The 12,933-nt window shown below is 37.3% G+C and overlaps 1 protein-coding gene across 4 annotated transcripts in view; it reads left to right on the forward strand.

The window, feature by feature from the left end:
- ANKIB1 (ankyrin repeat and IBR domain containing 1) overlaps nucleotides 1–12,933 on the forward strand; it is a 155,148-nt gene that overhangs the window by 116,884 nt on the left and 25,331 nt on the right. For all 4 annotated transcript variants that reach the window (XM_065938579.1, XM_065938580.1, XM_065938578.1 and 1 more), the window contains 2 exons: nucleotides 687–853; nucleotides 7,677–7,765. In XM_065938579.1, coding sequence (XP_065794651.1) covers nucleotides 687–853; nucleotides 7,677–7,765 — 256 coding nt within the window. The remainder of the gene's footprint in view (nucleotides 1–686; nucleotides 854–7,676; nucleotides 7,766–12,933) is intronic.

Genomic DNA, 12,933 nt, shown 5'->3' on the forward strand with positions numbered 1-12,933 from the left:
TGCATTGGAAAAGGAAATGGCAACCCACTCCAGTGTTCTTGCCTGGAGAATCCCATGGACTGGGGAGCCTCGTGGGCTGCCATGTATGGGGTCGCAGAGTCAGACACGACTGAAACGACTTAGCAGCAGCAGCAGCAGCAGCAGCAATAATGCTCCTATGCATATGGGTATACAAATATCTATTCCAGTCGCTGCTTTTAATTATTTGGGGTATATATGCAGAAGTGGAATTACTGGATCATATGATAACTCTGTGTTTGTAATATTGATTTTTATGTATTGTTAAAGTACCATATAGAAATGTATTATTCTAATACAGCTAATACTCAAATAAGATTCTATTTATTATAATTATTTTCCATCAGAAAAGTGGCATATTGTGAGAAAACATTTTTAAATTACACATTTTATGTATGAGTAGTTGCATTTTTACCCTATCATCAATCTACTTGGTTCTTAGATTAAAGAATACATAAATTTTAAACATTATTACTAAGGTAATTGCCACATTTTTTCCTTCTTATTTTATACATTCCAGTACTGTTTTAAGTATTTCTTGAGACTGACTACTGTTTGTTTTTTCATTTCATTCTGTTTTTACTTTGAAGTAAATTGACATAGGGTACACTGTGTTAGAATTGAGAGTTAAAATATTTTTTTATGTTTTGTTATTGCTGTTTAAACAGGCCTTTGTTGAAAATAATCCTGCCATTAAATGGTGTCCTACTCCAGGCTGTGAAAGAGCAGTCAGACTGACAAAACAAGGATCAAACACCTCTGGGTCTGATACACTCAGCTTCCCCTTGCTCAGAGCTCCTGCTGTGGACTGTGGAAAAGGACACCTCTTCTGCTGGTCAGTACAGGACAAGTTGGAATAGCCTAGTCACCTTTCTGACGGTTTTTAAAGAGACTTTATACTCCGAATCATGCCTTTAAGTTGTAGTATTTTTGATACCCATATTAATGAATTATTATTCATTAAAAAATGTATACAGTAGTGATAGTTTACATTTACTGTGTGCTTGATGTGTGCCAGCCACCTTGTCAAAATTTTCAAATATTGAATTCTCCCAACAGTGCTGTGAATGGAATGCTGTTATTATACCCCTTTTACAGATAAGGAAATTTAGATGCAGAGTGGTTGCCCTGGACTATATAGCTAGGAGCTGGCAGAATGAGATTAGACCCCGTCTATGTTTGATGCTAGAGCCCATGAACTTGAACTTTAATACCAAATTATTGACTTTAGATTAGAAAATATTTAGAGTTTGATATTTTTCCTTAAAGTAGAAGTGTCTAGCAGTGATACTTAACCAGGGATGCCCAGAGTTTAATGTAAGACACCTTTTCCATATTTTCATTCTAGTCCCCAACAAGTGAAGTTCTGATTTAGTGGATTTTGGAGTGGGGCTCCAAAAAAAAAACTCTTATGTGATTCTGTTGCACAGTCCCAGTTAGAAACCACTTCATGGATCTTGTGTTTTATATAATTTCTAGTGCCTGATAAGTACTTAGTAAGTATGAACTGATGATAAATCAGTAATGATAAATCAATAATGGATCAGTATAATCAGTATAGTCAGTATGTGTAGTCACTTGACTGTATGTTTGTCTAACATCAGCATTATACTTTATTCAGAGTAGTTTCAATTATAATAACTTTTATTTTTGTTTAATGATCAGAGGAAGAAATAGTATTTGTACTGCTTTTTGCTCATTTCCAGATTTACCACATATGCAAGGATATATTTGAGGTGGATATAAAACACTAATCTTTATTTAGTATACCTATCAGAATCCAAAGTCAAATTGTAGCACTGCTAGATGGTAAAAAGGCATAGTTAGGGAAATGTCCCTACCATGAAAGATCTATTTCTTACAGTCATCATCATTATCATTAGCTAAAATTATTATTTGAGCTGCCAACCTATATATAGCACTGAATTCTAGGTCAGGTGCTCAACCACGTAGTGTCTGCACCAATTTTTTAAAATAAAGTATTATTAGAACACAGCCATACCCGCTCGTGTCAGTTTGTTTACCTATCGTTTGTGGCTGCTTTCAGACTGTGACAGTATTGGGTAGTTGGAGCAGAGACCATGTAGCCTGCAAAACTCACAATATTTACTATCTGATCCTTTACAGAAAAAGTTTGCTAGGCTTCTATACTAACTGCTTGAATATAGTGATTAATAAAAGAAAAACAATGTTTACTCCTTTCATAACTAAATCAGATTCAACAAGTTAAATAGCAACAAAATACTGAATAAATATTTAGAGTATATCCACATGCCTGTATCCACATGAGGTAGTTTTTCACAACATTTAAAAAACACATGCCTAATTTTTACTTTTGGGCTTCCCTTATGGCACAGCTTATTAAAAAGCAGACACGTTACTTTACCAGCAAAGGTCCATCTAGTCAAAGCTATGGTTTTTCCAGTAGTCATGTATGGATGTGAGAGTTGGACTGTTAAGAAAGCTGAGCACCGAAGAATTGATGCTTTTGAACTGTGGTGTTGGGGAAGACTCTTGAGAGTCCTTTGGACTGCAAGGAGATCCAACCAGTCCATCCTAAAGGAGATCAGTCCTGGGTGTTCATTGGAAGGACTGATGCTGAAGCTGAAACTCCAATATTTTGGCCACCTGATGCGAAGAACTGACTCATTTGAAAAGACCCTTATGCTGGGAAAGACTGAAGGCAGGAGGAGAAGGGGACGAAAGAGGATGAGATGGTTAGATGGCATCACCAATTCAACGGACATGAGTTTGAGTAAACTCCAGAGTTGGTGATGGACTGGGAGGCCTGGCATGCTGCAGTCCATGGGGATCTCAAAGAGTCAGACACGACTAAGTGACTGAACTAAACTGAAGTGGCTCAGTGGTAAAGAACCCGCCTGCCAAGTCAGATGTGGTTTCGATCTCTGGGTTAGGGAGGTCCCCTGGAGGAGGAAACGGCAACCCTCCCCAGTATTCTTGCCTGGGAAATCCCGTGGACAGAGGAGCCTGGCAGGCTTCAGTCCATGGGGTCACAAAAGAGTCGGATACTACTTAGCGACTAAACAGCAGTAACAGATTTTTAATTTTAGATGTTTAATCATTCAGTGGTTGACCTCATTACCCCAGCAGAAGAGATAAGGATCCAGCAACAGAAGTGGGAAGTGAGTTAATGAATATACATAAACTTAATTGTAGATAAATTATCCTTAGATTAATATGAGTCTACTTTATTTAAAGTAAGAGTATTTAAAATAAGGAAATAAAAGAACTTATTTGAAGTTATTTTCTTGAGAAACTTAAGTTCTAGTACCTTCAAGCACTCCACCTAGAGCGTTATTAATTATGTACTGTCCTTCAGAAAATCATTTTCTGAGCTCTCTGATTAAGAGGGTTGGTGAAGAGCCTACAAAAATAGAAACCATAGATTAGTAAGATTTTTAGAAAATAGAAAACACAAATTAGTAAAATATTTAGAAGATAAGATGATAACATTTCCTGAGATCTGAGGATAATAAAGTTTTGAAAGGAAAGAAAAACCTGTGATTGGCATTGTCTTCTTAAACTCTGGTTTCTGTGGCCTAGTTTTTATTAGTTTTTACTCAGAATTAGCTTTTATGTTCTTACATTCTTCCCCACCTCTCTTTGTATGCTATAGGTAGCAAGTGTGGCTTAACTGAAAATATGGAAACTAATAGAGAAACCTACCAAGATAGATTAGATGGTAAAACTTGCATACACATACATGATGCTATAAGCTGTACATTTCTAGTGTAATGTTTAGAGAAATATGTCAGCTTACTCTTTCTCATACCCCAAAATATTAGGCTGGATATACTCAATCTCCATTGGAAACTGTATGCCAAAATCACAGGCCCTAGTTCGAATTTTATCCCAGTTTAAGGGGTCTGTGGATGGCTGTGTGGATTTAAGATCACACTTATTTACTCCTCCTGGTGGTAGGGTGGTAGGATACGAATAGTATCATCATTTTCTAACACAGCAATTCAAGGCTTAACCTTGTTACTTTTCAGTTTTGAAATTCGTTAAGCTACAAGAATGATATATGTAGGTGTATGATATATGTGTTTTCTATGATTTTTCTATTACTTTACTTCTCTAACCATTAATTGGCATTTTTTGTTTTTACATGGCTTCCTACTCATATTCACTGACTATATTCAGAGCTTTGCCTGTAGTCAGAAATTCTAAGAAAAAAAGAAGTTCTAAGTAGAATTCTGCTGCCCTTATCTCATATTTCAAAGACAAAATATCTGCCTCATGCAAAAGGAAGCTTTGCAAGAGAGATCTTTATAAAATAAAAGCATGTGATTCAGGGTTTGCTTCTTTCTTTCTCCCAAAAGTTCAAAAATACTTGCTAAATATGATTGCAAAAACCATCAGAAATGCCAATAATAATTTCTTCTTTTTAAGAACTAAATGTGACGGAATCAGCTGAGAGCTGTCCCTAGGATATGTCTGCCTGGACACAATGAATACTTCATTGTTAGGAGGGAGGGTGGGAGCGGGCATTTTCCTTCCCACCACTGGACAGCCCTTCAGTTCTAACTTGTTCACCAACAAGTTCTGTGCCCCTGATAACTGAACCTGCAATGCTTTCTCCCAATAGCCTGTGTGATGGCAATTTGTCAAAGTATTTGCCACCAGTCATTGGTGTCTTGGTTAACACTTTCTTCAGGAGTTTAACTTTCCAGCATCTGCAGGACTTTCCAGTATCTTCATTATTTCTATCAGAATACTCTCTCTTCCTGCACATGGCAAGATCTAGATTATCAGTCACCTGTTAACGTCTGACAGCACTGTCTTTACTATGCTTTGCAGAAGTTCAGGCTTGTTTTCTCTTATGCCTTAGTTTTCAGAGAAACTTAGTGGTATTCAATGGCAACACTTTCTCAGTCGTGGTTTTTGCTCTAGCTTCTCGTTTATTTATGTGCTTCTTTTTATACCCGTTGCATTTTATACCCATTAGCATTGCATTGGAAAGTGGTAGAAACTGTGCCAGTGGGCTCTACCACTCAGACATGATCATACTGATTAGGCTAGCGATTGAGGAAGCACCTGTGCCCTCCTGTGAGGTTTTAGAAAAGAAAAACTGATACTGCTCTCTAATGCAGCATGGCCTCAGTGAGCCAAGCCCACTAGTAAGCAAGTACGGTCTTTTGAGGACATGGCATTCATTTTTTTCAGACTATTTGAAAGCAAAGGACGCCTTCCTCCATTATTATTTTTCTTTCTTCTGTCAGAAAATGTGCTGACAGCACAGTCAGTCATACTGATACTGATTCTATTAGGAAAAAAATATTGAATGTGCTATTTAGTTTCCGGGGGAGGAGGGAAATCCTAATCTTATTGAGAATAATTTATTTTACTGACTTCGTTTGTTTTGTTTTAGATATTGCAGATATGTAAAATTTCTGCACTTTGGTTTTTTATGTTCATTTGGGGTTTTTTTGATGTTTCATGAGAAATATAGATTCTGTATTCCATTTTCAGACAACACATGGAAATACTGTTCTTATATCTGTGGTGTATTTCTTACTCTAATATATGTGTCAAATTAAAATGAACAGTTAAAACAGATATCCCTTACATTTCTGGAAAGCAGAGTTGATTTTAGTATGTGCTAAAATATATACTGAATACATCTACCTCCACTTTTAATCAACCCAATATTTTTTTTAAAGGCTGTTAAATTATAGCTAAGTTACTAAGGAGCTATATAAAGCCAGTTTTGGAAAAGATTCCCAAAATATGGTAATAATCAGAAATTTAAGAAAATTATTCTTTCAAGGAGTACATAGTGATTTTTTTAGGTATACAATTTGATGGCATTAAGTACATTCAGTGTTGTGAAACTGTCATCCCATCCATTTTAGAACATTTTTATCATCCCAAACAAAATCTCTGTAACCATTAAGCAGTAACTCCCCATCCTGCCTCCCCACCCCATCTGCTGGTGACCGTCATTCTACTTTATGTCTCTATGAATGTCCCTATTCTAGTGGAGTCATGCAATATTTATCCTTTTGTATCTGGTTTATTTCACTTAACATGTCTTCAAGATTCTTTCCATGTTATAGCATGTATCACAAGCTCATTCCTTTTTATGACTGACATTTCACTGTGTATAGATATACCTTTTTATGACTAATACTTCACTGTGTATATATATAATGTATATATTTTCATTGTTTATCCAGTCATATGTCAGTGAACAGTCTAGTTCCCATCTTTTGGCTATTGTGAATAATGTTATGAGCACTGGCATAAAAGTTTGAGTCCTTGTTTTCAATCCTGTTGAAACTCTTTGAGGAACTATACCAAAGTGTTTTCCATAACATCATTTTACATTCCTGCCAGCAATGCACAGGGGTTCCAGTTTTTCCACATTCTTCCATACACTTGTTCTGTCTTGTTTTTCAAAAATAGTAGCCATGGGTATGAAGTAGAATTGATACATTCTTAACACAGTGGAATGTTACCTCATAGTTGTTTGTAAGACTCTACCTGTCAGTTGGCACGTCTTCTTAACAAAGCTAAATTGTAAATAAGATTTTTGTTTAAAATGACACTGGTGATGATAATGATGATGATGGCACCTATAGATTGCCTTTTTCTTTCCCCAAAAATGATATTTTGTTATTAACTGTAACAATTTGTCCTATAGACTATAAATTAAACAGTTTGTAATGGCTCTATGTCATTTTTAATGTTTGACTTTTATATGCCTGCCTATAGAAAGAATATATAATTAAGTTACAAATAATAAATTGATATGGTTTTTATTATTTAAATCAAAATTTGCCAAATGCCAATAGAACAGAAAATTAGGATTTGTCAAAGACTTGAAAGTAAATTAGATTGCCCTTGCTGTTACTTGGGGATTCAGAGGTAAAAGTAGTGACAAGAATGTGATGTAAAATAGTACTTCCCAAACTTTAAAATGCAGAAGGGTCATATGGAGATTTTGAGAAAAGGCAGATTCTAATCAGTATGTTTTATGGGATCTCCTCCTCTGCACATAAACAAGCTCCCAAGTAATGGCAGTGCTGTTCCCCAGGGAAACACACTTTGAATTGCAAAAATTTAAACTGGTAGTGAGACAGAACCTAAATGATAAAAATATCTTTACCGCTCTTAAGGCCTGCCTGCGTGCTAAGTCACTTCAGGCATGTCCAACTCTGTGACACAGGAGATGCAGGTTTGATCCCTGGATGAGGAAAATACCCTGGAGAAGGAAATGACAACCTAGACCAGCTTTTAGAAGGCAAGAATACTGGAGTAGGTTGTCATTTCCTTCTCCAGGGTGTCTTCCCCACCCAGGGATCAAACCTACGTCTCCTATGTCTCCTGTGTTGGCAAGAAGATTCTTTACCTCTAGCACCACCTGGGAAGCTGAAGGACTAAATTATAAATATTAGTTAATCTGTTTAGAGCTTTTTAAAATGTGTGAATAAATGCACTGCTGAAGGAAAACTCGCCTAGTGCTGCCGAGCTGTAGAGTCATGCTCGCGTTCCTCTACTGAAATGCTTCGTCTCTCAGTGGCCGCTGTGCCTCAGTGTTCTCAACTTTACATTTACTGTTTAGTACCTGCTCTTTTACCTTGATGTTGGTGAAGGATGTTTTTAAATTGCCTTTTCCATGTTTTCCTCTTCAGGGAGTGCCTTGGTGAAGCCCATGAGCCTTGTGACTGCCAAACATGGAAAAACTGGCTACAAAAAATAACTGAAATGAAACCGGAAGAACGTAAGGGGAATTTTAGATAGCTACATATTTTCTAATAGCATTCCAAAGATAACGTGGTCCTGTTTCTTAGTCTTCATTTCTAAAGTTTTCAAGTTTGTTAATGCAGAGCTCCCCTTTTAAGCCCTCTAGCCAGTATCATTTTGGAGAGCTCAGGGGGAAGCATAGACGGGTTCCTTGTTTCTGATGGACTTATTAGGACTCCAAGATAGACAAGGTCACACTAAGTTCTGCTCCTGTAGTCCTTCCCTTTTATCCTGGAGTGAGCTCACTAGCTTTTCTAGACTTCATGAAAAGAAATGCATGGTCTGTACTGAGAGGAAGCTTCCAGTAGAGGGTAAGGCAAGTTAATTTCTTGCTATTATGTGGTTCTGTAGATTTACTTATAGTAAATGCAATGTCTGTGTAACTAGTTTATAATGAGATGTCTTTAAGTATAATATCTCTGTTCATCCTCACAGAAATGTTGTGAGACTGATGCTGATTATGCCATTGCACAGATAGGAAGCTAACAGATTGGATTGAGTGACACAGGGCAAATAGAATAGGTTTGAATTAGCCTTCTTAATAGCAGTTCCTATGTTTGACAGGTAAATATATCTGCTTTGCCATAATTTTTTACCCCCTGACGTATTTTATGACAGCTGTTTTCTTTTAAATTAATATAAATTAAAACTAATTTGGAGTTTTTTTTACTTTTTAAATATTGGCGTTTGAGGTATTGCAAATCAGGATTAAGAATTGACATGGTTCATCTACACTTATTATGAGCAAAGCACATAATACAGATAACATCAGTCTCCAGGGAGTACAGAGGCTAGTAGGGAAGCAGTCAGATATTATAGCATCATATGATAGCTAACATAGTTAGGTTAGATGAGAGTACAATAACAACTAACTAGGTTGGGGACAGAGGATGTTAAGGAATCCTCCTGACAGCAGCAAGATATGAATTGAGTTTTAGCATACTGCAGAGGCATATCTGTCAGCAACTAAAGCAGTACTGGAAGAGACTGGCTGGCAGCCTTGAGTTCCTCAGGCCTGTATTACTGTTATATTGGACAATATACCATTGCCTGAAAAATGGTTCTCAGCATTCTATATTCACAAGATGATATTGTGCACTGACTGTGGATTATTCAGATCCATGGAAAAGAGACGACTTAGGTAGACTAGAATAGCAGTTTATTAATAGACCATGAGGGCAATCTCTTTCACATGATGAGAAAACACATGTCCTTTAAACAGGAACAAAGGCAACTGGATAGTCTTAGGATATTTTATAGTGATATCTGATTAATCATTTCTTTCCTGAACATTCATAATTCAGTCAAATATCTTCTGAACACCTGCTTCCCAAATCAGAAAGGCGTGTATAGATTGTTCTTGGTCCCCTGGTTCATCGTATCTCTCTTCTGAGTACCAGGTAGACTGTGTCATTGCTCTGCAGTTACCCATCCATTTTCCCTGTTCTCCATCTGTGTGTAGTATGTCTGTGTATGAGAATTCCATAGAGAGATTAACACCATTACCCTCCAACACATTTAAATGTGGTAAGATGATTGGATTTTGCTTTCTTTTCCTGCTTCTAACACCTGGAAACATCTATATTTCCATTAGAGATGGCTTGCTATTGCCCACCTACCTGCATGTCTTTATACATTCTGTAGAGATTAAAATTAAGGTCCATGGGAGAAATTTGCAAAAGATGAGGCTGGAAAGATAGGTATTGCCAGATTGAAAGAGTTCTTGCCAAGTTGTCTGAATTTATCCTATTAACAGAATTAACCATTTTCTAATTCTTCATCCACACTTGCATCTGACTGATTCTTCTAAGCAAACATCTTCAGTTATCATTTCCTTTCTCAAAACTCCTTTTTGGTACAAGTGTGGATGATAACTGAAGATGTTTGCTTAGAAAAATCAGTCAGGTGCAAGTGTGGATGATGAGTTAGGGACTCTTGGTGGAATTGTGACAGAATATCCTTGCATAAGATAAAGATCTTGATAATGAAGAAGGAAGACAAATAGAATTAGAAAATGGTGCACAGTGTGTACATGGCTATCTCTGGTGCCCAGAGATAGGGAGACCTCAAGTTAAACGCTGAAGATCACCCTCAAAGAGTCCCAAATGGTATCTTATTTCAGCAAGATGGAGGAACTTTAGAAAATTGGATAGAAAGCAAGAGACCCAGGACACCCACAAGTGGTCTACTGTAGAGGGAGCCAACAGCAAGACTGCAGAGAAAATCCCCAGCGTTACACACAGCCCCACCCCTGCACGTGCAGTCTTGGATATGCCGTGCTATTTCACAGCCCTGCTGCATGTGAGCCTAGAATGCCCTTCCTATTCCATCTGTGTGAAGAACATCTGTCACCTTTCAAGATATGGCTTAGGCATCGAGTATTTTTATAAAGCTTTCCCTGCCTCTCTCCTAGATGAGAAAATTCCCTCTTGCTGAGAAAACTTTCTCACTGTCCTGATGCATACCCACCACAGTGAAAGCTGGTGGTGACCAGTAAACTCTTAATAGCCACTTTGAAGTGTATGAAATTTATGGTAAGACTTAAAGCAAACAATAATAGGCCAATTGTAATACGTAAGTAGAACATCATCGTTAAATATACTAATACAAAAATAATACTCTAAAAGGGAAAAGTTTGATTTCCTGCTGTATTGGGTTTACATATTAGTTTAGGTCAGGGTCACATGTATTTGGCATAAGAATTTTCAACAGAACTGGTAGATTCATGAGATTGTTTTCTCCCTTATCCCTGGTTTTCCAGTCTTTGAATTATGAGACCTAAAAGGAGTGACAAAGTCTAATTGATGAGAGAAATACTAGAAAATATACTGAGCTCAATTGAAATAATTAATTCCATATAAATTTGAAACACCATTTTTCAGTACCAAACCTACCTCTTTTGTAGCTAATAAGAGCAAGAAACAGGAATGATTTTATTTTCTGTGAAATGATAATTTATAAAAATTTAACACCAGTGTGTTTTCATAATAATAGTTATTAAATGAAGTTCAAATAGTTTTTTAGGAATTGTCTTTCTTTTTTTCACAATAAAGTCTTTAAAAACAACTTAGTTTTCACTTATGGATGTTGATTATATTAATATATTGTTATACTGTAATACTTGATTAAAGGAAGTTAATTTTTCTTACAAAGAGACTAGACTATTAAGGAAAGAAGATCAAGCTATATTAGACATGCAGCTGAAAGAAGAGTTTGGAAGTCTGAAGGGGTGAAGAGGGCTCACCAGGTAGATTGAAGGGACCTTGCATGTTGGAGATACTGAGAAAAGATATACAAAGGGCAGATGTCTGAAATGAGCATGTTCAGAGCACTGGTAGTGAAGGCATTGTTTTCTAGCACAAGGATTTGTTGTTCTGATAGTCGATTATTTTCTGAACACCATTTACTTCATGTAATCCCCTAGAATGCAATCAGAAACTAGCATTCTTTCTCCAAGGGTGCGAGAATAAAACTGTTATGTTGCAGGCCACACAGCTGCTTTGTTTAAATGCCTTTGTGCTTTATTTATTGTAACAATGGACAATAAAGGTCATAAGAATATGTTGGAGCCTCTGAGCTAAAAATAATGTTGTTGCTAAAGGGAGGAGAAAGGCCAGTACTTTTAAACAAAAATCAGACATTGTACTTAGAAATTAGGTTTTATAGCAGTACCCTTGGTAAACAGCGTTACCTCCAGAGTTGATTAGCAGCCGCTAAGAGTAAGGGTAGTAAGTTCCTTCTGAAACTCCTGTTTTCCACGAAATTATCAAAGAATTCTCTGCACCAGCACCCTAATGAAACCATCTTACCACGTGGGTTTAGAAATGGAGTGGAGTCAGCAGTTCATTGCTGCAGTTGTTTCTCTCTGCTATGCGAATAGCAGCACTTTACAGTCGAGCAGTAGCTGCTGTCCTGTTGTTGACACCAACTTAAGTAGGTAGATACTTAAGGATTCCATGTGGCAAGACACCAACCCCCTCCACTGCTGGACTCCATCAGAGGGCTCCTGCTGGTGCTCAGCGCCTCCAGTTCATATGCAGAACTACTTCCCAAGGGTCAGCCCTCACAAACCTTTGTCCCCTTCCCTCTTCAGGGATTTGAATATAGGAGTTGAGTGACTTTTTCTTTTAGACTTCAAAACTTAGAGTCTGATTTCTCCCTGCTTTCATCTGTAGGGCTCACCTCTTATCCCACCCTTTCTAGACAATCTGCATATAATGAGGGCCTTAACAGAATGGACCACTCAAGGATTTCACAGTGATTTTCAGAATCTCTTTCAGTGAAGAAAAGGTAGAACTTCCCTTTGTTCTTGAAATTAGAAAACAAACTTGAGTACTGACAATCTTGCAGGAAAAAATAAATTTTAAATTACGCACGTGCCACTCTCTCCAGCCCCTAAATCTCTCCATAGGTGGTGGTAGGGATTTATAAAATATAGAATGTAAAATTTAGAGTCCTTAAAAACCCTGGCATTCTTTAAGCTTGCAGGTCTCATATTAAAGTAGAATAAATGGTCTATAAGATGGTGAAGAGGATAAGGTTGGTGTCGGGATAGCAGGTGGGAGGGCCTTGCCAGGTAGTCGGTCAGTGGCCAAATCATGAAGGCCGTTGTGTGCTTTGCTGAAGAAATGTGATTAATCTTGTAGTCAGTGAGGAACAACTAAAAGATTTAAAGGTTTGTATTTTTAAAAGATCATCTTACAGAGGCAATATAGTGTGGGTTTAGGGGACGAGGAGGGAGGATCTGGGGAGATGAGTTGGTTTCTGTGTTTTAATTGTGTGGGCAAAAGATTTGGAGGATCCTACCTGGAAATGGAGAGGAGATGGATATGAGAGAGTAAGAGATAGAACCCATGGGATACAGCAGATGAGGCAAAGAGGAAGATGTCCAAGATCATGTTCTTCCTAGATTGATTCTGGGTAGATAATCATTTACCAGGGCAGGGGATAGGAAAAGGAAAAGATTTGGGGGAAATGATGAGTTTAGTTCTAGACATATCGTTGGATTCATTTTTAGTTTATCTTAAATAACCATGGGTTAAAAACTTTGCCATAGACTCTGATAGGAGTCTCTGATAGGAAAATAAGTATATATATTTAAAATTGAGAGGCAGCCTGCAAAGAAAACTGAGTGTTTTTCCATCT

Source organism: Muntiacus reevesi, chromosome 6 (assembly GCF_963930625.1).
Source record: "Muntiacus reevesi chromosome 6, mMunRee1.1, whole genome shotgun sequence".
NCBI lineage: Eukaryota > Metazoa > Chordata > Mammalia > Artiodactyla > Cervidae > Muntiacus > Muntiacus reevesi.